At 44.7% G+C, this 24,659-nt stretch overlaps 2 protein-coding genes across 2 annotated transcripts in view; one reads left to right on the top strand and one right to left on the bottom strand.

Annotated features, from left to right (window-relative positions):
• Nucleotides 1-931: 931 nt before the first annotated feature.
• Nucleotides 932-24,659, bottom strand: part of LOC128404774 (alpha-2-macroglobulin-like protein 1) — a 129,122-nt gene continuing 105,394 nt past the window's right edge. Inside the window, exons 36-37 of the mRNA XM_053370678.1 lie at nt 1,406-1,447; nt 932-1,200 (exon numbers count right to left, since the gene is read on the bottom strand). Coding sequence (XP_053226653.1) covers nt 1,175-1,200; nt 1,406-1,447 — 68 coding nt within the window. The 3' untranslated portion in view covers nt 932-1,174. The remainder of the gene's footprint in view (nt 1,201-1,405; nt 1,448-24,659) is intronic.
• LOC128404785 (alpha-2-macroglobulin-like protein 1) overlaps nt 16,518-24,659 on the top strand; it is a 42,931-nt gene continuing 34,789 nt past the window's right edge. The window contains exons 1-4 of the mRNA XM_053370709.1: nt 16,518-16,642; nt 18,749-18,932; nt 23,097-23,147; nt 23,523-23,661. Of these exons, the coding sequence (XP_053226684.1) occupies nt 16,575-16,642; nt 18,749-18,932; nt 23,097-23,147; nt 23,523-23,661 (442 nt within the window). The 5' untranslated portion in view covers nt 16,518-16,574. The remainder of the gene's footprint in view (nt 16,643-18,748; nt 18,933-23,096; nt 23,148-23,522; nt 23,662-24,659) is intronic.

Genomic DNA, 24,659 nt, shown 5'->3' with positions numbered 1-24,659 from the left:
GTGAGGGAACTGCCAGAAGGCCCTCAGAGCTGGACCTCAGTGTCCGGGCTGAACGATGGAGGTGGAGACACTCCTTCAGGTATACTGGACCGAGGCCATTTAGGGCTTTAAAGGTCAGCACCAACACTTTGAATTGTGCTCGGAAACGTACTGATTCTTCCAGACCTTTGTGCTCAGTGCAGAAAAAGCTGGAGTTTGAGCTGATGAGGATGTTGCAGGCCTGGCTGGCATTTCTCCCTCCACAACCTCTGCATGCGTTGGCATAGTATAGAACAGAGATCAGGCCAATCCCAACTTTAGCAGGAATTCAGTTTAGTTTTCTGTTTTTACAAAGTTCACTAGGTGGACAGGGGAGGGAAAGAGGGAGCAATGGTCACCTGTGGGAGGTTATAGAGGAGAGTGGAATAAATTATTTGTCCAAAGGCTTGTGGCAAGAACGGCCTTTGTGCTTTTTGGCAAGTCACGCAGATAAACTGAGAGTAGCTCCTTTGGTCACGTATGAGAAGAGCTATGATTTCTCCTGTGTGGATCCTGTTCAGTTCTGTTCTGGCCTGTGAATAAACAAGAGCTGTTTGAAGAATCGCTGTGTTGTCTGATATGTTCACCCACAACTTAACAGAAGTGCTATTTTTAAAAGTTTAAAAGGCGCAAGGAGATAGGATAATATTATATTAAGGATGGAATAACAAATAAAATGAGTAACGCAACAATAACAAAAATAATAGTAGGCAAAGAAGATCACACACGGGTGAAGTACTGGGTTGTGGGGGAGGGAGGGGGAGGGATTAATTGAAATTGTTAAAGATTGGTATAGGATTTAAGAGATTTAAATTTCCATAAAGATTCTATAAGGAAAGCAGAAAGCAGCAAGAAATATCAAGTAAAGGTATTGGAAAGGAGATCAGCGTAAATGAAAACATGAGACTTATGGTTTTGCTATATATGATTTTATTTTGGAATTGTCTGTTGTAAAGAATGTATATTATGTGAATAAAATAATAAAAAATTAGAAAAAGAAGAAGTGCTTTTGTGCTTGCACACAGTGATCTTTGGAGCCAAGACATCATCTGTACAGGACCTAACAAAGCAGACTCAAAACAATGACCTAAGATGGGAGATCTCCTGCAGCAATTGTGCTGTTCATCTGGGTTTGCTTCACGCCTCGGATGCAAAGCTAGTGGTGGTCTTTCTTTGTGCTCTCTGTTGGAAGAAATACGAAGAATATAAGGCACCATATATTAAGCCTTTGTGGGTCCAGGCCAGCCACCCATCATGATGTGGAGGGAGGCGAGTTCTCCTTGCACAGTGGATTCCTGCATGATTCCACCTAAAGCCCACCAGCGGCCATTATGGGCTGCTGTGACTCTCCTTTCTGACCTGTGCCCAAGCCTCTTTCCATCCTCACCTGTGCTGCAGGGAGCGTTATATTCAACTTCCGCACTGTCTTCTGTGTATGAGAGAGAACAATTCATGAGACAGAGATCAAGCCCCAGAGCAAACCTCTCTGCCACCCCCAGGTTACTGAATGTCCCTGGCAGAGTTCTTTGGAGCGCGTATGCTTAGGGAGAAGGGGATTGGGAGACAGGCAGGGTTGTGGTGATCTATAAATGCACTTTGTGATGAATGGTACCCATTTCCAGCAATGAGATGCTTACCTGGATGGTAATAACCATACACTTTTACTATTGCTGGCTTTAGATCCATCACTTCTGTTTCTTGTTCCACAGACACACTGTAGTTTTGAACTTTGCTATCCAGCTGAAGACAGGAAAGAGGGGTAGGAGATAAACATGGCAGGAAGTCCATCAGAAGGGCTGGGGTGGCAGACAACAGCAGGAGGACTGAGGAGAGAAGCATATTTTGCAGCTGGAGAAGATACCAGAGCAACCATCCAAAATTGTGACCCTCTTCCCCCCCAGGTAATAGGGAAACAAGATCAAAAATTCTTCCCTTTATTATCCACACACAAAAGCCTTCTTTGCTTCCCTCTCTGCCCAGACACACTGTGGTTTGTTCCTCCATCCTTGTCTCTGCCACCCCATTTCCTCCCCACCCCGCTTCGCTTTCCCCTCTTCCTCCCAAGTTGTTCATACAGTCTCTCCCTCTTCTGTTACGCGAATCCTTCCAGTGATCAGAAGGAAGGAATGGTTGGAAGCAGCGGCAAAGACTTACGGGTGGTTCTTGTAGTTCCACTGGCTTCTTCCTGGGAACAAAGACTGGGACCTAAAGAGAAAGAAACTGATTGGTGGACGAAAAAGAAGGGAGAAAAGTAAAATTCACACAGAACTTCACCTGTGCCATAGAATCATAGAATTGTAGAGTTGGCAGAGACACCAAGGGTCACCTAGTCCAGCCCCCTGCAATGCAGGAATCACAACTATTGAACCTTAATCATATTACCGCAATCTAATTCAAAAATGCACCTAAATAAAATTCTAATACAGTGGTACCTCGGGTTACATACGCTTCAGGTTACATATGCTGCAGGTTACAGACTCCACTAACCCAGAAATAGTGCTTCAGGTTAAGAACTTTGCTTCAGGATAAGAACAGAAATCGTGCTCCGGCAGCGCAGCGGCAGCAGGAGGCCCCATTAGCTAAAGTGGTGCTTCAGGTTAAGAACAGTTTCAGGTTAAGTACAGACCTCCGGAACGAATTAAGTACTTAACCCGAGGTACCACTGTACATTACTTGTCAGCGTTGGTTTTATTTTTAAAGGTACTGTACGCACAGCTATTTTTGACCTCAGAACACGTTCAGATTGGTCCACAATAAATACATCCACATGAAACAGGCTTGTAGACAGGAACTTGACTATTTGCCTGGAAGTGGTTCTGAGGATGTGTAACAATTACCATTTACTCTGGCTCCAACATGCTCTCGCCACTAGTGTTTGAAACCGAGTACACATGGCGTGAGCAGCAATCCATCTAAACCCTGTAATTCCTGAGAAATACTGCTGGTTGGTTTCCTTTCCCTCAAACCCGCTTCCGTCCAATTTAAAAAACATAAGCAACAGCTAAGCTGAGGGGTGTAGATTTTCAACATCCATTTTGAATGTAGAAATAGATGATGGCTTCACTACATAGGAATTCACAGGTGGCTAGTCAGAGCTTTTCCCGTCCTTCCTCTTTCGGGCTATGGGTGTTTGCCCCAAACAACTTACACTGATATTTCATTTATTGAATTTATATCCCATCCTTCCTCCTGAAACAGCAAACACGTCCACATTTTTTAAAGCATCCTAAAACAGTTGGAACATTCTAAGACCCGTTGCAGTTAAAGACATGTAAAACATCTGTGTGGGCAGATGAGCTCATAACAATTGTCATGGGTTCAAAGCATTTGCAAACTTACTTGCAATAATAGCATAATATTCATAATATTCCCAGTACGTTTCTGAGCCCAGTTCAAAGTGTTGGTGCCGACCTTTAAAGCCCTAAACAGCCTCGGTCCAGTATACCTGAAGGAGCGTCTTCCCCCCCATTGTTCTGCCCCGACACTGAGGTCCAGCTCTGAGGGCCTTCTGGCGGTTCCCCCGCTGTGAGAAGTGAGGTTACAGGAAACCTTCTCGGTAGTGGCACCCGCCCCGTGGAACGCCCTCCCATCAGATGTCAAGGAAATAAACAACTATCTGACTTTTAGAAGACACCTGAAGACAACCCTGTATCGGGAAAATTTAAATGTCTAATGTTTTACAATTTTTTATGTATTGTAAGCTGCCCAGAGTGGCTGGGGAAACCCAGCTAGATGGACAGGGTATACATTAAAAAATTATGATTATGATTATGATTATTAGATTGCTGGACCCTCGACCCTCGACTGATATGACTATTTCCACAGATAAACTGTTGCCCCTGCAATATTATCTCTCACCTACCCTGCCCCCACTTCTTGCCATAGGTTTACATGGGTTGGACTGGGGCAACTCGCCATACGATCATGGCACCAACTCACGTGGTGTGTTGTACTAAGCCTTAGGAGGGTTCACTGCAGCGATGGCAATCTCTACCACAGCTAGTGTGCTGCCTTCTTCCGTCCTTCACTGTGACCGGCTGCTCTTATCTAGCTAAGAAGCGAGAGCATCTTCTACTGAGTGGCTTGCAATGGATGAAACTTGCCTGGAAGCTGATGCATTCGTGGGTCCCTGGCTTCTCCACAACCTTCTCCAGCAGGGTGTGGTTCTGCAACGTCATCTCTAATGTTACCACCACGTGGGCCGTCTGTGGCAGGGACATCAGTTGCACACAAAACCTTTCTGTATTGGGATGGCGGATGATTGCAGGGAAGGCCACCAGATAGCGGCTGCGAGAGAAAAGAGAGGGGGCCATCCTATGATCTGTAAGGCCTTTCCTGACAGTTTTGGAGAAATTGTACTTTAGCAGTTGTTGCAAAGTTGCTCTGTGGGATCCAGGCAATTTTAATTAAGTTATTTTATTTTTAAAAGAATTATTAGTTTTACATTAATTTATACATATAATTTATACCACAGAGCGTAGGACTTGCCGATCAGAAGGTCGGCAGTTCGAATCCCTGTGACTGGATGAGCTCCCGTTGCTCGGTCCCAGCTCCTGCCAACCTAGCAGTTTGAAAGCACGTCAAAGTGCAAGTAGATAAATAGGTACCGCTCTGGCGGGAAGGTAAACGGCATTTCCTTGTGCTGCTCTGGTTCGCCAGAAACAGCTTAGTCATGCTGGCCACATGACCCGGAAGCTGTACGCCGGCTCCTTCGGCCAATAAAGTGAGATCAGCGCCGCAACCCCAGAGTCGGCCACGACTGGACCTAATGGTCAGGGGTCCCTTTACCTTTATACATAATAACTTTAACAATTTCAAATCATAAAAATAAAAGGTTCTTTCGAACCTTCAGACCTCCTCCCTTCCCTCCATGGGTTCCATTTCCCCCAAAGAATATTTTTTTTTTTTACCGTTATCCATCTGTTATATAATCATGGATACCAAAGTTCATTTCACATTACAAGTGTCATTGTATAACTGGCAAGATTTTAATTAAGTTATAGTCCCTTATCGGGGGGGGGGGGGAGAGAGATTACTCAGCAATTGCTAAGGCCTTTGGCCAAACAAAAAACTGAAGCAAACAAACAAAACAACCTAAAATAAAAAAAACTTTTTTTGTCATTGGGTGAGGGATGCAATTCTCCTGGGCAGCTGCAGGGTTTGGCAGATAAATTAGAATTATAGAATTGGAATTAGAGTTGGAAGAATTAGAGTTGGAAGGGACCCTGATGATCATCTAGACCAGGAGTAGTCAACCTTTTTATACCTACTGCCTACTAATCCATCTTTCCTGATGGTAAAATTTCCTTACTGCCCACCAGCACTCGATGGAAGGAGGATTCAGCTTGTGCCGTAGAGAACCCCCAATCGCCCACCTAGAATCCTGAAACACCCACTAGTGGGCGGTAGGGACCAAGTGGACAACCCCTGATCTAGACTAACTCCCCAAAATGCAGGAATACACAGCTGTCCCGTACAGGGATCAAACCTGCAACCCTGGTGTTATCAGCATCGTGCCCTAACCACCTGAGCTCAGCTTAAAGGTTAGGCATGAGGGAAAGTTACAAAATTGGGGCAGGAGATTAGTTTAGATTATGTATGGTGTGGGTAAAGTTTTCTCCCTCTCTCCTAGAACCCAGCGGAGCTGAATGTTGCAGGAAATAACTCCCCACAGCATACAGTTAAGCTATGGAATTAGCTCCAGCAACAAGCAGACTTCTATGTCATTCAATGGAAATTGTTTCTGAGTAAACGTGCATAAAACAGAGCTGCATGCCTGGGAGCAGAATACCTGGAGGTTCTCCATTCAAAGCAATTCAACAAGTCAATTTAACCCCGGTGCCTGAAAGTGCTCTAAAATCTGCCTCCGTGCAGAAGATAACCTGAGCCAATGCGACCCACATATGAAAGGGAGCTCAGAATTGTCGCTCTCTGCCCCATGCGCCCATCTGCATTCTTTTTAAAAAGTTTTTTTTATACTTTCCAAATTTATACATCTCATTAACTTTACAATCCATTTAACACTTCAAAATTTGACTTCCCTCCCCGCTTTCTGCGGTTCCTTAAATTTATTTTTACATATCTTCTGCATATCCAAATTCATTTAAGTTACTCATGTAATTATCTGCTATAAATATATACTCTCATGAAACTGCAGATTACAATAACCCTGCTAATGTTTTTATCTGTTTACAATTTATCTGTAAATATTCAAGAAACCATTTCCAATTCATTTATAAAGAGTTTGTTATCTTGATTTCTTATTCTTCAGGTGAGTTTCACCATTTCCTCATATTCCGTAGGTTTTTGTGCCCGTCTGCACTCCTATTCCACTATGAAACTGGCTGAGCAAAGAGAAATGGAAAATTAAAATCTTACGGATCCGATATGACTGGAGCTGTGAGTTAGAGTACAGTCAAGGCACAGAGGAGTGGGGCTGCCCCCATGGCTGAGCTGTGATGGGCAGCAGGAGCTGGTTCTCCAGACACCCAGCACTGGAAATGCAGAGATCTAAATAACCTCCTAGTAATCCCTTCGTGGGTCCACCCCTGTATTTACTGTATTTACTTTGCTAAGTTGTCAACGTCCTCTCCAATGTCTCCTGCCCCTGCTATGACTATGTGACAGGGCAGCATAATGCAGCTAATACAGCCGATAATTTCTTGTCAATAGGACATCGTGAAAAATTCGGTGCAGTTTGACTTTGAGATGCATCTGAATTGAGCCATGCAAAGGGCAGCATGCAGAGAGACTCATGGAATATCTGTGACACGGATACGCCATTTACCTTCCTGCTGCAGCAGTACCTATTTATCTACTTGCACTAGCGTGCTTTCGAACTGCTACGTTGGCAGGAGCTGGGACAGAGCAACAGGAGCTCACCCCATCATGGGGATTTGAACCACTGACCTTCCAACTGGCAAGCCCAAGAGGCTCAGTGGTTTAGACCACAGTGCCACCTACTTGCTAGAATACGGCAAAAATAGTGTTGGAGCAGAACAAACAATGTACAGTATTTGACAAGAAGAGAAAATGCAGAGATCTAAATACCCTCCTAGTGATCCCTTTGTGGGTCCACCCCTGTATTTACTGTATTTACTTTGCAAAGTAATCAAAGTCCTCTCCAATGTCTCCTGCCCCCGCTGTGACTATGTGACAGGGCAGCATAATGCAGCTAATACAGCCGATAATTTCTTGTCAATAGGACATTGCGAAAAATTTGCTGCAGTTTGACTTTGAGATGCATCTGAATTGAGCCATGCAAAGGGCAGCATGCAGAGAGACTCATGGAATATCTGTGACACGGATATGCCGTTTACCTTCCTGCCGCAGCTGCACCTATTTAACTACTTGCACTGGCATGCTTTCGAACTGCTACGTTGGCAGGAGCTGGGACAGAGCAACAGGAGCTCACCCCATCACGGGGATTTGAACCACTGACCTTCCAACTGGCAAGCCCAAGAGGCTCAGTGGTTTAGACCACAGCGCCACCCACTTGCTAGTGTTGGAGCAGAACAAACAATGTACAGTATTTGACGAGAAGAGAAGAAAAAGATTTTGGACTTGATATCCCGCTTTATCACTACCCTAAGAAGTCTCAAAGTGGCTCACAATCTCCTTTCCCTTCCTCCCCCACAACAAACACTCTGTGAGGTGAGTGAGGCTGAGAGACTTCAGAGAAGTGTGATCAGCCCAAGGTCACCCAGCAGCTGCATGTGGAGGAACAGAGATGCGATCCCGGTTCACCAGATTAGGAGACTACCACTCTTAACCACCACACCACCCTGGCAAGGAGCAGCCCCTCTCAAGCCCTTATTTAGAACTAAGAGAGAGGGTGTCTGTACAGTTAAACTGGGCTGTTGTAGTTCAAGGGACCTAGAGATTTATTTTTCCCTTTGTTACATGCTTTCCTGAGAACTACCAGTTTCAGAGTTCCTTATGCAAAGGAGGAGGGAGGGGGAAAGAGTCACGAATGCAGATCCCAGGGACAATGGAAGCCAGTGCTGCTGGAAGGACTTACAGGATAGATGATAGATATAGATAGATAGATGATAGATGATAGATAGATAGATGATAGATAGATGATAGATGATAGATAGATAGATAGATGATAGATAGATAGATAGACAGATAGATGATAGATAGATAGATGATAGATAGAGATAGAGATAGATAGATGATAGATAGATAGATGATAGATAGATGATAGATAGATAGATAGATAGATATAGATAGATAGAGATAGATGATAGATAGATGATAGATAGATAGAGATATAGATAGATACGTAGATAGATACGTAGATAGATGATAGATGATAGATAGATAGATAGATAGAGATATAGATAGATTCTATTTTCAGTTATGTGTACATAAGGATGTGCTGTTTTGAGGAACAACAGAAAAGCCACCAGTAGTTATTTCAGATATAGCATATTTACTTGAGTCTAATGTACACCTTTTTTGCCAAATTAGGCTGCGAAAAATCGGGTGAACATTAGATTTGATAGTGCATTAGACTTGAGTAAATATAGGACTTGCACCTGAATAAACATGGCTGGGATTGCGCATTGCTGTCCTTCTGGAAATATGTTATGTCCTTTCAACTCCAGAATGTAAGGGAACCTCTGCCTGAAAACTACCTACCGTACTTTTCCGTGTATAAGACTAGGTTTTTTTCAATAAAGATCACGCTAAAAAGTGGAGGTCGTCTTATACATGGGTAGTGCATAGCGTAGACGTTTGATTGGTTGCTGCCATGGCTGTCAGCGGCTATTGTGTGTGCTATGGGTTGCTGTGTGGGTGGTGCTGATTGGGCGATGGTGTGGCAATTTGCAGCCTCTGCTGGCTTGGGGACAGATGAGAGGCGGATTTAGCGGTGCGTGTGTCCTCCGCAAAAAAGATCAACAAGTTTGCACCATCTCCCCCCATTTTCTAAATTTGAGTCCCCCAACATAGGGGGCATCTTATACATGGGGGCGTGTTATACACGGAAAAGTACGGTACATTTCCGGTTTGGGAATCAAAATCAATGGATAAAAATGTTGGGGTGCAGGAAAATCCAGCACTTGACATAACTTCCTGAGCTGTGCATTTCATCCCACAAAAATCAGCAGTAACATCAGGCTCGTTTACTCTCAGACTGCTGTTTATGGAAGTTTAAATAATGATCCAGGATCTATATGACTGTATGTCTTGGAACAGATTTAGAAATGTGAACTTTATACTGGCTGAGAAGTTCAGTTAAACATAGCTGGAAAGTACAATGGGTCAGTGACTCCCAGTCACTATATCAAGATTGGCATCAAGGTGAAGCCTTCAGGTTCAATCCCCCATAGATGTTTCAAAAAGCTTTGATAAAGTCCCTCACAGCAGGCTCCTATAGAAACATTAGCATTTATAGACTGAGGGCCAGTCTTCTGACAGACAGGAAGCTGGTTGGGGATCCAGAAACAGATGGTCGGAAGAGTTAAAATGGAACAAACGGTTGTGTTCCAAGCAAGGGTACCAACTTGAATAAAATATTCAGTGGAGCCAGGAAAGCCCTGCCCTGCATAATCAATCACAGATGCACACCACTTGAATGGCAATGCCCATCAACTTTTTTGTGGGGGCAGCCCCTTCAACTATTTTATTGGGTGGGAGCAAAGGGACCTTGGCCCCCTAGGAGTCAGCTCCTATGGTTCCAAGGAAATAAAGATAGTCAGAAGGCAGAACAGGGAATAGGGATTGATCCTGGGCTGGATAGGGGGGGGGTCACACTGCAGACACAGGTTTGCAGTTTGGGTGTGCTCCTAAATGCCCAGGTCTCTGTGGTGGCCAGGAGGGCATTTGCACAGTTATAAAGCTAGTGTGGCAACTGCGCCCCTTCCTTGAGATGTCTGATTTGGCCCAGTAAAACACACTTTAATTGCATCCCATTTGGAGTACAGCAGTACCTCGGTTTTCAAACATCTCGGAAGCCGAGAGCTTTGGTATCTGAATGCCGAAACCTGGAAGTAAATGCTTCGGTTTTCAAACATTTTGGAAGTCGAAGAGTCTTTTGGAATGGATTACAGTGGTACCTTGGTTTACAACCATAATCCATTCCGGAGGTCCGGTTGTAAACCAAAACAGGTTGTAACCCAAGGCGCACTTTCGCCAGTGGGGCCTCCCCCCAAAAATTGGTTGTAATCCAAAAAAAGGGACACACACTTCTGGGTTTGACGTGGTTGTAATCCACAACAGTTGTAATCCAAAACGGTTGCAAACCAAGGTACCACTGTGCGAGATTCCAGGTGCATACCCGGGATTCTTGTTTCCTTTTGAAAATGAGGCACAACAGAGACTGTGGTGTCTTTATGGCATATGGTTTATTTACACATATAGACAACCTGAGCCTATGATGGAGGGGCTCCAAGAGGGTCTTGTTTCTCTCATAGTTGCAGCCTTGGATTCAAACAGGAATCAAACATTGTGCTCCGCTTCTCTGGCTTTCCAGCTTGCAGGGTTTGTTGTTGTCGCATCCAGCTGCTAGCTCACATAACCCATAACCCTCTAAGCCCTAGTTCTTCACATTGCTCCCTGACTTACTCTCTCTCTGTAGGTCACATCACTGATTCCCTAAACTCTGGCTTTATCTGTTGATCCCTTGACCCTTTGTTCTCTTAATGGCTCCATCTCCCAGGTGATTACCATAACATAGGAAGGTTGTTGTTTATTGTTGTTTAGTCATGTCCAACTCTTCATGACCCCATGGAGTAGAGCACACCAGGCACTCCTATCTTCCACTGCCTCCCGCAGTTTTGTCAAACTCAGATTAGTAGCTTCAAGAACACTGTCCAACCATCTCGTCCTCTGTCGTCCCCTTCTCCTTGTGCCCTCAATCTTTCCCAACATCAGGGTCTTTTCCAGGGAGTCTTCTCTTCTCATGAGGTAGCCAAAGTATTGGAGCCTCAGCTTCAGGATCTCTCCTTCCAAATAGGAAGGTAGCCTGGCTTACATAGCTTTGTTTAGATTTTAGCACCTGCTGGATCCAGGGATCCACAAACTCATAACATTATGGTAGGGTGAAACAAGCCACAATCTTGAGTTCAGACTAAGGCTGTGTACACATGTCTGTTTACTCCAGCTAGCCCTGGTGTCTGAAGCCGATGTCAGCTACAATCCATTGCTATCCTACAGTTCCTTGAGAACTACCTTGTCTGATGTGTTTCCCTCAAACCAGCTTCCATCTGATTTGAAAACATTAGCCACATGCATTTCAGAAAAGCTGAGGTGTGTTCATTGGAGACTGCCATTGCATATGAGTTGGTGGGTTTGGAAGTATGGGGAAAACAAAAAAGTAAGGTAAATTGGATTAAGACATCTGTACATGCAAATTTGACTTGAAGGTGAGGGAAAACGATCTCACTGTGTTCTAAGCTGGTAATGCGTACAGAGCCTTGGGTTGGCCCTTCATGATTTGTTTACCACAGGTCATCTACCTTTCTGGGTAAATTTGCAAACCAGAGAAACTGTCTTGGGCCCCACACAACACTGCAGCCAACAACACACCACAAACTATTATTCTGGCCACAACAAAATGCTTCTTTCAAGCCTAGTTTCAGTGAGGGGAATTGTGTGAGGGGAAATGCAGCCATGACAAGCTGCACCTGCAGAAATTCCCTCTTCTACACAACTGTCAAAGGTGCAGGGGGAGGGGCCTGTCCTGTTCTGCACCTGACCACCCTACTTTTGATCCCAAAATTGATTAATTTTTATACCCTGCCTTTTCCCCTGACAGGGACTCAAGGCAGCTTACAGATCAAAATAAGAACTGCTTTAAAAACTGTCTAAGCATAATTAAAACTATCTATCGATATGTAAAACCTATGAAAAAACCATACAATAGTTACAATAAAAACAGCTTGGTACCAGCCCTTTCATTAAAAGCAATCAGTTCCACAAAACCTGCTGGAGAAAGGAAGTCTTCATCTGTCAGTGGAAGGACCTCAAGGAAGGAGCCAGTCTAGTTTCTGTAGGGAGGGAGTTTCTCAGCCTGGGAGCAGCCACCGAGGAGGCCCTCTCTCACTTCCCCACCAAGTGTACCTGTGAGGGTGGCAGTACTGAGAGAAAGGCCTCCCCTGAGGATCTCAGGACCCAGGCAGGTTTGTGTGAGGGAATACGGCCTGAGAGCTTGGATGGCTACATAGGTCATAACCTTTGAATTGAGCCTGAAAACAAACCTGTAGCCAGTGGAGCTATTGTAACAAGAGAGCTGTCTGCTCCCTACAACTTGTTCTTCTTGTTGTTGTTTAGTCGTTTAGTCGTGTCCGACTCTTCGTGACCCCATGGACCAGAGAACGCCAGGCACCTCTGTCCTCCACTGCCTCCCACAGTTTGGTCAAACTCATGCTGGTAACCTCGAAAACACTATCCAACCATCTCGTCCTCTGTCGCCCCCTTCTCCTTGTGCCCTCCATCTTTCCCAACATCAGGGTCTTCTCCAGGGAGTCTTCTCTTCTCATGAGGTGGCCAAAGTACTGGAGCCTCAGCTTCACAATCTGTCCTTCCAGTGAGCACTCAGGGCTGATTTCCTTCAGAATGGAGAGGTTTGAGCTTCTTGCAGTCCATGGGACTCTCAAGAGTCTCCTCCAGCACCATAATTCAAAAGCATCAATTCTTCGGCGATCAGCCTTCTTTATGGTCCAGCTCTCACTTCCATACATCACTACTGGGAAAACCATAGCTTTAACTATACAAACCTTTGTTGGCAAGGTGATGTCTCTACTTCTCAAGATGCTGTCTAGGCCTGTCATTGCCCTTCTCCCAAGAAGCAGGCGTCTTTTAATTTCATGACTGCTGTCACCATCTGCAGTGATCATGGAGCCCAAGAAAGTAAAATCTCTCACTGCCTCCATTTCTTCCCCTTCTATTTGCCAGGAGGTGATGGGACCAGTGGCCATGATCTTCGTTTTTTTTGATGTTGAGCTTCAGACCATATTTTGCTCCCTACAACTAGCCCTGGTCAACACTTTGGCTGCAGCTCTTTTCAAACTTTTCAAAATTCAGCCCCACACAGAGTGCAATTCAGTACAGTGGTACTTCGGTTTTCGAACCTACAGTGGTACCTTGGTTTGCAACCGTTTTGGATTACAACTGTTTTGGATTACAACCACGTCAAACCCGGAAGTGCGTGTCCCTTTTTTTGGATTCCAACCCATTTTTTAAAATTGCAACCCATTTTTTTTTTTGGAGGGTTATGGTTGTAAACCAAGTTACCACTGTAATCCATTCCGAAAGACCGTTTGACTTCCAAAAATGTTTGAAAACCGAAGCATTTACTTCCGGAAACATTTACTTCCGGAATACTCAATACGGAAGCCACATGGCACGTTTGACTTCCGAAAAGTGTTTGAAAACCAAAGCAGGTACTGCCACAAACCGAAACTACTTCCACAAACCGAAACTCTCAGCTTCCGAGACGTTTGAAAACCGAGGTACCGCTGTACTCCAAATGGGATGCAATTAAAGTGTGTTTTACTGGGCCAAATCAGACATCTCAAGGAAGGGGCGCAGTTGCCACACTAGCTTTATAACTGTGCAAATGCCCTCCTGGCCACCACAGAGACCTGGGCATCTAGGAGCACACCCAAACTGCAAACCTGTGTCTACAGTGTGACCCCCCCCCATCCAGCCCAGGCTCAATCCCTATTCCCTGTTCTGCCTTCTGACTATCTTTATTTCCTTGGAACCATAGGAGCTGACTCCTAGGGGGCCAAGGTCCCTTTGCTCCCACCCAATAAAATAGTTGAAGGGGCTGCCCCCACAAAAAAGTTGATGGGCATTGCCATTCAAGTGGTGTGCATCTGTGATTGATTATGCAGGGCAGGGCTTTCCTGGCTCCACTGAATATTTTATTCAAGTTGGTACCCTTGCTTGGAACACAACCGTTTGTTCCATTTTAACACTTCCGACCATCTGTTTCTGGATCCCCAACCAGCTTCCTGTCTGTCAGAAGACTGGTCCTCAGTCTATAAATGCTAATGTTTCTATAGGAGCCTGCTGTGAGCGACTTTATCAAAGCTTTTTGAAACATCTATGGGGGATTGAACCTGAAGGCTTCACCTTGATGCCAATCTTGATATAGTGACTGGGAGTCACTGACCCATTGTACTTTCCAGCTATGTTTAACTGAACTTCTCAGCAAGTATAAAGTTCACATTTCTAAATCTGTTCCAAGACATACAGTCATATAGATCCCGGATCCTTATTTAACCTTCCATAAGCAGCAGTCTGAGAGTAAACGAGCCTGATGTTACTGCTGATTTTTGTGGGATGAAATGCACAGCTATGTCAAGTGCTGGATTTTCCTGCACCCCAACATTTTTATCCATTGATTTTGATTCCCAAACCGGAAATGTACCATACTTTTCCGTGTATAACACGCCCCCATGTATAAGATGCCCCCTATGTTGGGGGACTCAAATTTAGAAAATGGGGGGAGATGGTGCAAACTTGTTGATCTTTTTTGCGGAGGACACACGCACCGCTAAATCCGCCTCTCATCTGTCCCCAAGCCAGCAGAGGCTGCAAATTGCCACACCATCGCCCAATCAGCACCACCCACACAGCAACCCATAGCACACACAATAGCCGCTGACAGCCATGGCAGCAACCAATCAAACGTCTACGCTATGCACTACCCATGTATAAGACGACCTCCACTTTTTAGCGTGATCTTTATTGAAAAAAACCTAGTCTTATACACGGAAAAGTACGGTAGGTAGTTTTCAGGCAGAGGTTCCCTTACATTCTGGAGTTGAAAGGACATAACATATTTCCAGAAGGACAGCAATGCGCAATCCCAGCCATGTTTATTCAGGTGCAAGTCCTATATTTACTCAAGTCTAATGCACTATCAAATCTAATGTTCACCCGATTTTTCGCAGCCTAATTTGGCAAAAAAGGTGTACATTAGACTCAAGTAAATATGCTATATCTGAAATAACTACTGGTGGCTTTTCTGTTGTTCCTCAAAACAGCACATCCTTATGTACACATAACTGAAAATAGAATCTATCTATATCTCTATCATCTATCTATCTATCTATCTATCTATCTATCTATCTCTATCTATCTATCTATCTATCTATATCTATCTATCTATCATCTATCATCTATCTACGTATCTATCTACGTATCTATCTATCTATATCTCTATCATCTATCTATCTATCATCTATCTATCTATCTATCTATCTATCTATCTATCTATCATCTATCTATCTCTATCTATCTATCATCTATCTATCATCTATCTATCTATCTATCTATCTATCTATCTATCTATCTATCATCATCTATCTCTATCTATCTATCTATCATCTATCTATCTATGTCTCTCTCTCTCTCTCTCTCTCTCTCTCTCTCTCTATCTATCTCTCTATCTATCTCTCTATCTATCTATCTATCTATCTATCTATCTATCTATCTATCATCTATCTATCTATCATCTATCATCTATCTATCTATATCTATCATCTATCCTGTAAGTCCTTCCAGCAGCCCTGGCTTCCATTGTCCCTGGGATCTGCATTCGTGACTCTTTCCCCCTCCCTCCTCCTTTGCATAAGGAACTCTGAGACTGGTAGTTCTCAGGAAAGCATGTAACACAGGGAAAAATAAATCTCTATGTCCCTTGAACTACAACAGCCCAGTTTAACTGTACAGACACCCTCTCTCTTGGTTCTAAATAAGGGCTTGGGAGGGGCTGCTCCTTGCCAGGGTGGTGTGGTGGTTAAGAGTGGTAGTCTCCTAATCTGGTGAACCGGGATCGCATCTCCACTCCTCCACATGCAGCTGCTGGGTGACCTTGGGCTAGTCACACTTCTTTGAAGTCTCTCAGCCTCACTCACCTCACAGAGTGTTTGTTGTGGGGGAGGAAGGGAAAGGAGATTGTGAGCCACTTTGAGACTTCTTAGGGTAGTGATAAAGCGGGATATCAAGTCCAAAATCTTTTTCTTCTCTTCTCGTCAAATACTGTACATTGTTTGTTCTGCTCCAACACTAGCAAGTGGGTGGCGCTGTGGTCTAAACCACTGAGCCTCTTGGGCTTGCCAGTTGGAAGGTCAGTGGTTCAAATCCCCGTGATGGGGTGAGCTCCTGTTGCTCTGTCCCAGCTCCTGCCAACGTAGCAGTTCGAAAGCATGCCAGTGCAAGTAGTTAAATAGGTGCAGCTGCGGCAGGAAGGTAAATGGCATATCCGTGTCACAGATATTCCATGAGTCTGTCTGCATGCTGCCCTTTGCATGGCTCAATTCAGATGCATCTCAAAGTCAAACTGCAGCAAATTTTTCGCAATGCCCTATTGACAAGAAATTATCGGCTGTATTAGCTGCATTATGCTGCCCTGTCGTCACGTAGTCACAGCGGGGGCAGGAGACATTGGAGAGGACTTTGATTACTTTGCAAAGTAAATACAGTAAATACAGGGGTGGACCCACGAAGGGATCACTAGGAGGGTATTTAGATCTCTGCATTTCCAGTGCTGGGTGTCTGGAGAACCAGCTTCTGCTGCCCATCACAGCTCAGCCATGGGGGCAGCCCCACTCCTCTGTGCCTTGACTATACTCTCACTCACAGCTCCAGCTATATTGGATCCGTAAGATTTTAATTTTCCATTTCTCTTTGCTCAGCCAGTTTCATAGTGGAATAGGAGTGCAGACGGGCACAAAAACCTACGGAATATGAGAAAATGGCGAAAGTTACCTGAAGAATAAGAAATCAAGATAACTAACTCTTTATAAATGAATGGAAATGGTTTATTGAATATTTGCAGATAAATTGTAAAGAGATAAAAACATTAGCAGGGTTATTGTAATAACCTGCAGTTTCATGAGAGTATCTATTTATAGTAGATAATTAAATGAGTAACTTAAATGAATTTGGATATGCAGAAGATATGAAAAAAATAAATTTAAGGAACCGCAGAAAGGGGGGGAGGGAAGTCAAATTTTGAAATGTGAAATGGATTGTAAAGTTAATGAGATGTATAAATTTGGAAAGTATAAAAAAAACTTCTAAAAAAGAATGCAGATGGGCGCATGGGGCAGAGAGTGACAATTCTGAGCTCCCTTTGCATATGTGGGTCGCATTGGCTCAGGTTATCTTCTGCACGGAGGCAGATTTTAGAGCACTTTCACGGACTGGGTTTAAATTGACTTGTTGAATTGCTTTGAATGGAGAACCTTCAGGTATTCTATTCCCAGGCATGCAGCTCTGTTTTATGCACGTTTACTCAGAAACAATTTCCATTGAATGACATAGAAGTCTGCTTTTTGCTGGAGCTAATTCTATAGCTTAACTGTATGCTGTGGGGAGTTATTTCTTGCAACGTTCAGCTCCGCTGGGTTCTAGGAGAGAGGGAAAAAACTTTACCCACACCATACATAATCTAAACTAATCTCCTGCCCCAATTTTGTAACTTTCCCTCATGCCTAACCTTTAAGCTGAGCTCAGGTGGTTAGGGCACGATGCTGATAACACCAGGGTTGCAGGTTTGATCCCTGTACGGGACAGCTGTGTATTCCTGCATTTTGGGGAGTTAGTCTAGATCAGGGGTTGTCCACTTGGTCCCTACCGCCCACTAGTGGGTGTTTCAGGATTCTAGGTGGGCGGTTGGGGGTTCTCTACGGCACAAGCTGAATCCTCCTTCCATTGAGTGCTGGTGGGCAGTAAGGAAATTTTACCATCAGGAAAGATGGATTAGTAGGCAGTAGGTATAAAAAGGTTGACTACTCCTGGTCTAGATGATCATCAGGGTCCCTTCCAACTCTAATTCTTCCAACTCTAATTCCAATTCTATAATTCTAATTTATCTGCCACACCCTGCAGCTGCCCAGGAGAATTGCATCCCTCACCCAATGACAAAAAAAGTTTTTTATTTTAGGTTGTTTTGTTTGTTTGCTTCAGTTTTTTGTTTGGCCAAAGGCCTTAGCAATTGCTGAGTAATCTCCCCCCCCCCCGATAAGGGACTATAACTTAATTAAAATCTTGCCAGTTATACAATGACACTTGTAATGTGAAATGAACTTTGGTATCCATGATTATATAACAGATGGATAATGGTAAAAGAAAAATAATATTTTGGTTGGGGAAATGGAACCCATGGAGGGAAGGGAGGAGGTCTGAAGGTTCAAAAGAACCTTTTCTTTTTATGATTTGAAATTGTTAAAGTTATTATGTATAAAGGTAAAGGGACCCCTGACCATTAGGTCCAGTCGTGGACGACTCTGGGGTTGCGGCGCTGATCTCACTTTATTGGCCGAGGGAGCCGGCGTACAGCTTCCGGGTCATGTGGCCAGCATGACTTAAGCCACTTCTGGCGAACCAGAGCAGCGCACGGAAACGTCATTTACCTTCCCGCCGGAGCGGTACCTATTTATCTACTTGCACTTTGACGTGCTTTCGAACCACTAGGTTGACAGGAGCAGGAACCGAGCAACGGGAGCTCATCCAGTCACAGGGATTTGAACTGCCGACCTTCTGATCGGCAAGTCCTAGGCTCTGTGGTTTTACCTACAGTGCCACCCACGTTATGTATAAATTAATGTAAAACTAATATTTTTTAAAAAAATAAAATAACTTAATTAAAATTGTCTGGATCCCACAGAGCAACTTTGCAACAACTGCTAAAGTACAATTTCTCCAAAACTGTCAGGAAAGGCCTTACAGATCATAGGATGGCCCCCTCTCTTTTCTCTCGCAGCCGCTATCTGGTGGCCTTCCCTGCAATCATCCGCCATCCCAATACAGAAAGGTTTTGTGTGCAACTGATGTCCCTGCCACAGACGGCCCACGTGGTGGTAACATTAGAGATGACGTTGCAGAACCACACCCTGCTGGAGAAGGTTGTGGAGAAGCCAGGGACCCACGAATGCATCAGCTTCCAGGCAAGTTTCATCCAATGCAAGCCACTCAGTAGAAGATGCTCTCGCTTCTTAGCTAGATAAGAGCAGCTGGTCACAGTGAAGGATGGAACAAGACAGCACACTAGCTGTGGTAGAGATTGCCATCGCTGCAGTGAACCCTCCTAAGGCTTAGTACAACACACCATGTGAGTTGGTGCCATGATCGTATGGCGAGTTGCCCCAGCCTAACCCATGTAAACCTATGGCAAGAAGTGGGGGCAGGGTAGGTGAGAGATAATATTGCAGGGGCAACAGTTTATCTGTGGAAATAGTCATATCAGTGTCCGGTCGAGGGTCCAGCAATATAATAATCATAATCATAATCATAATTTTTTTATGTATACCCTGTCCATCTAGCTGGGTTTCCCCAGCCACTCTGGGCGGCTTACAACACATAAAAAATTGTAAAATATTAGACATTAAAATTTTCCCAATACAGGGTTGCTTTCAGGTATCTTCTAAAAGTGAGATAGTTGTTTATTTCTTGACATCTGATGAGAGGGCGTTCCACAGGGCAGGCGCCACTACCGAGAAGGCCCTCTGCCTGGTTCCCTGTAACTTCACTTCTCGCAGTGAGGGAACCGTCAGATGGACCTTGGTGTTGGACCTCAGGGTCCGGGCAGAACAATGGGGGTGGAGAAGCTCCTTCAGGTATACTTTGCCGAGGCTGTTTAGGGCTTTAAAGGTCGGCACCAACACTTTGAATTGGGCTCAGAAACGTACTGGGAATATTATGAATATTATGCTATTATTGCAAGTAAGTTCGCAAATGCTTTGAACCCATGACAATTGTTATGAGCTCATCTGCCCTCACAGATGTTTTACATATCTTTAACTGCAACGGCTGTTAGAATGTTCCAACTGTTTTAGGATGCTTTAAAAAATGTGGACGTGTTTGCTGTTTCAGGAGGAAGGATGGGATATAAATTCAATAAATGAAATATCAGTGTAAGTTGTTTGGGGCAAACACCCATGGCCCGAAAGAGAAAGGACGGGAAAAGCTCTGACTAGCCACCTGTGAATTCCTGTGTAGTGAAACCATCATCTATTTCTGCATTCAGAATGGATGTTGAAAATCTACACCCCTCAGCTTAGCTGTTGCTTATGTTTTTTAAATTGGATGGAAGCGGGTTTGAGGGAAAGGAAACCAACCAGCAGTATTTCTCAGGAATTACAGGGTTCAGATGGATTGCTGCTCACGCCATGTGTACTCGGTTTCAAACACTAGTGGCGAGAGCATGTTGGAGCCAGAGTAAATGGTAATTGTTACACATCCTCAGAACCACTTCCAGGCAAATAGGCAGGTTCCTGTTTACAAGCCTGTTTCATGTGGATGTATTTATTGTGGACCAATCTGAACGTATTCTGAGGTCAAAAATAGCTGTGCGTACCTTTAAAAATAAAACCAACGCTGACAAGTAATGTACAGTGGTACCTCGGGTTAAGTACTTAATTCGTTCCGGAGGTCCGTACTTAACCTGAAACTGTTCTTAACCTGAAGCACCATTTTAGCTAATGGGGCCTCCTGCTGCCGCTGCGCTGCCAGAGCACGATTTCTGTTCTTATCCTGAAGCAAAGTTCTTAACCTGAAGCACTATTTCTGGGTTAGCGGAGTCTGTAACGTGAAGCATATGTAACCCGAGGTACCACTATATTAGAATTTTATTCAGGTGCGTTTTTGAATTAGATTGCGGTAATATGATTAAGGTTCAGTAGTTGTGATTCCTGCATTGCAGGGGGCTGAACTAGATGACCCTTGGTGTTCCAGCCAACTCTACAATTCTTTTTTTTTTTAAAAAATGATATTAATTAAGAAATTTTAAAATTACAAAGAAGTAGAGAGAAAAAGAAGGCAAGAGAAAAAAAAATAAAAACAATAGAAAGACAAACGGCAGTCAAACCATACAAATCAAAAGCAAAAAGCAAAAACAAAACACATAACACATCAAAATCACAAAACACCACAAAAATTTAAAAACAGATCCAATATTCCCAAATCCTTAACTGTCATAACCTTATTTCATCGACCTCCTCACACCTCCCTTTTTTGTATTCTAGTTATTAATTATAACAGCAAATCCCTTCCATTTTTCATAATATCCTGTCATTAAATTACCTTGATCTATTTTAACCTATATTACATGAAAAACCCTTAAATTTAAAATTTAAATCTTATTTATACCAATTTCTCCTAACCTTAACATATTCTTGCAAAGCTCTTTTTAACATTTCTGCTAAAGCCAAATAATTTCATTCCAACATTTTTCTAGTATTCATTAATTTTTCAAAACAGTCCTAAATAATTTTTTCCCCAATCTTCCTCCAACGTCTCTTCCTCCTGGTCCCAAGTTTAGTCAGTCCTTTCTATCCCATCCATCTAGTGATTAACCTGGCAATCTTATGTCCGAGGCCCTTAAGTCTCTTCCATGTCCCTTCCGCAGATCTTCTTCATATTTATACCTGTACCTTACTTTGTCTCCTGCTCCTTTCACTCGTGGAAACTCCAACTTAGCAATATTTTTGTCCCTTCTCGACAGATCAGCCCCTTTTCCATAGTCCACATCGAACTCCATGTAATTTCTAAAAACATGTTTCAAACCCCCTCCAAAGTTGAGGACCCCCACATCCCCAAACTCCTCATGGCCCATTGCCAGACTTGAAAAGTCAAAACATCCCTGCATAGGGGGGTCTATCCAGCCCCCCATCTCCAAGCCGAATACAACTCTATCTCTCCAAATCTGGCTTTTTCCAAGTTCATTTGTCAGATCCAACCACTCATGTTCCTGCTGGGCCACAGCTCCCTCCATCTCTGCCACCCGAGGTCCAACAACAACCTCCTCCCTCATCTGATCTGTCAAAGCACAAGTTGGTTCCTGAGTGGGTTCTATATAGATACCCACTGCCTGTCCAGAATTTCTGGTCGCAACAGTCATCAAATCCATCTTCTCATGTAACTGTTCCAGTAAGGCACTTGTCAAATCCATCTTCTCATGTAACTGTTCCAGTAAAACACTTGTCTTGCAAAAAGCACGCACCAGAGCCTCTGAGTACATTGTTATGCAAGGTCAGAAGTCTGTTCCCACGGTCTTAATCTAATTGCAGCTGCAAGACTCCCCAGTTCAAATTCAATAACAGTTTCACAAGCTCCCTCTAGGGGAAAAACTTCTATTTGTATCCATCTCTTTTCTCCCCCCCCCCCCCAAAGCAGCTCTAACAACAAAGTTTCCTTTTTCAGATATTTTGTCAATATTTGTTCCTTTAAAATGCGAAGGAGAACAATGGAATCACTATGTTTCTCTTCTTTTAACTGTCTGTCAAAGACGTTTGTCCATGGTCAATGAACTTCCCAAAAGCTTCTGTCCTGACACCCCACTCCCAGGTTCAAGATGGTGGAAAATTACTTTTCTTTACACTCTCTTCTGCAGGTTTAAACAATCCAGAAAAAATCCCCTCTCTTCTCCTGCCTCCGAAGGGGGTTCAGTACTTTTAAATGGTGAAAGTTGATCCTTTGCAAACTCTAGTTTACCTTTTTTAACTTTTAAACTCTAGTTTACCATGTCTTTGCTTTAATCTATCTACAAGAAACGGAAGGCTGACTTCCTGTTTAGACCTTCCCGCTTCACTACCAATTTAAGAAGAATTTCTCAATCCAATTTTCCGTTCTACTCACTGGTCGTTGTTTAAAGTCCAATTGTCCAAATTTAATCTACTCACGGGTAGTTGTTTTTGTAGCCAAATTGTCCCAGGAAAAAGGTAGCGCTCTCCGGCAACGGCTGTGCGGCTTCACTCCATGGAAGAAGCAGTTGACTCTCAGCACTGCGCCACTGCCCCTCTTTGCTCCGGAGCCCGTAATTGGGTTCCTTTATGGATTGGGGGGGCGCGAAAGGTGCCCGCCGAGTCCTATGGTCACAGGCTTCATCCGCCTGTGATTTTTAAAGGGTCCCCACTTCGCCGTAGCGGAACAGACCCGCTTTCCGTGGAGCCAGTCCCTCCGGATCAGAGGGAATCTGCCATTATCGATGGCACCACCCCGGAAGTCCCCAGCCAACTCTACAATTCTATGATTCTATGGCACAGGTGAAGTTCTGTGTGAATTTTACTTTTCTCCCTTCTTTTTCATCCACCAATCAGTTTCTTTCTCTTTAGGTCCCAGTCTTTGTTCCCAGGAAGATGCCAGTGGATCTACAAGAACCACCCGTAAGTCTTTGCCGCTGCTTCCAACCATTCCTTCATTCTGATCACTGGAAGGATTTGCGTAACAGAAGAGGGAGAGACTGTATGAACAACTCGGGAGGAAGAAGGGAAAGTGAAGCGGGGTGGGGAGGAAATGGGGTGGCAGAGACAAGGATGGAGGAACAAACCACAGTGTGTCTGGGCAGAGAGGGAAGCAAAGAAGGCTTTTGTGTGTGGATAATAAAGGGAAGAATTTTTGATCTTGTTTCCCTATTTCCTGGGAAAAAGAGGGTCACAATTTTGGATGGATGCTCTGGTATCTTCTCCAGCTGCAAAATATGCTTCTCTTCTCAGTCCTCCTGCTGTTGAAACAGTCCCCCCCCCCTTTATGTTGTTAAGGAAGAATTGGCCAGTGTGCATGTCCTAATACGAGCGGGTGACACCATCTTTATCGAAAGGAAGAAGGTGCTGGTTCAGGACGCTTATGTCAGGCATATTATAGAGCCAGACAAGCCCTATTACAAGCCTGGAGAGACAGGTAGGCATGACCATACCCCCCAACATTTCTCTGATGAAAATAGGGATGTCCTATTCCATAATAAAGGGACGCGGGTGGTGCTGTGGTCTAAACCACTGAGCCTAGGGCTTGCCGATCAAAAGGTCGGTGGTTCGAATCCCCGTGACGGGATGAGCTCCCATTGCTTGGTCCCAGCTCCTGCCAACCTAGCAGTTTGAAAGCATGCCAAAAAGTGCAATGTCGGTGTTCCGTTGCGCCAGAAGCGGCTTAGTCAAGCTGGCCACATGACCCGGAAAAACTGTCTGCGGAGCGGACAAACGCCAGCTCCTTTAGCCTGTAAAGTGAGATGAGCGCCGCAACCCCAGAGTCATTTGCAACTGGACTTACCGTATTTTTTGCCCTATAGGATGCACTTTTTCCCCTCCAAAAATGAAGGGGAAATGTGTGTGTGTCCTATGGGGCGAATGCAGGCTTTCACTGAAGTCAGGAGAGCGAGAGGGGTCGGTGCGCACCGACCCCTCTCGCTCTCCAGGCTTCAGGAGAGCCCCAGCGCCAGCCCCACAAGGTCAGGGGACAGAGGGAGGCGGAACGCCGCCATCCCGCTGTCTCCCAAAGTGGTTTGGAGGCTGACGGCGGGGAGACCCCGCCGCGATCCCCGCAGCGTGTCTTCCTGCTGTCCCCAGACCTGATCTGAAGGCAGGCGGCGGGGAGAAGAGCGCTTCTCTCCGCTGCCTGCCCCGCAAGCTCCGGGGACAGCAGGGAGACGCAGCGCGTCTTCCTGCTGTCCCCGGACCTGATCTGAAGGTGGGCGGCGGGGAGAAGAGCGCTTCTCCCCGCTGCCTGCCCCGCAAGCTCCGAGGACAGCTGGGAGACGCAGCGCGTCTTCCTGCTGTCCCCGGACCTGATCTGAAGGCGGGCGGCGGGGAGAAGAGCGCTTCTCCCCGCTGCCTGCCCCGCAAGCTCCGGGGACAGCTGGGAGCCCCTCTCGCTCTCCTTTTTAAAAAATTCTTTTCAATAGC

The sequence above is a fragment of the Podarcis raffonei genome, chromosome 17, assembly GCF_027172205.1.
Source record: "Podarcis raffonei isolate rPodRaf1 chromosome 17, rPodRaf1.pri, whole genome shotgun sequence".
Lineage (NCBI taxonomy): Eukaryota > Metazoa > Chordata > Lepidosauria > Squamata > Lacertidae > Podarcis > Podarcis raffonei.
Note: the sequence above shows the minus strand (reverse complement) of the source record. Positions and strands in the feature narration are given on the sequence as shown.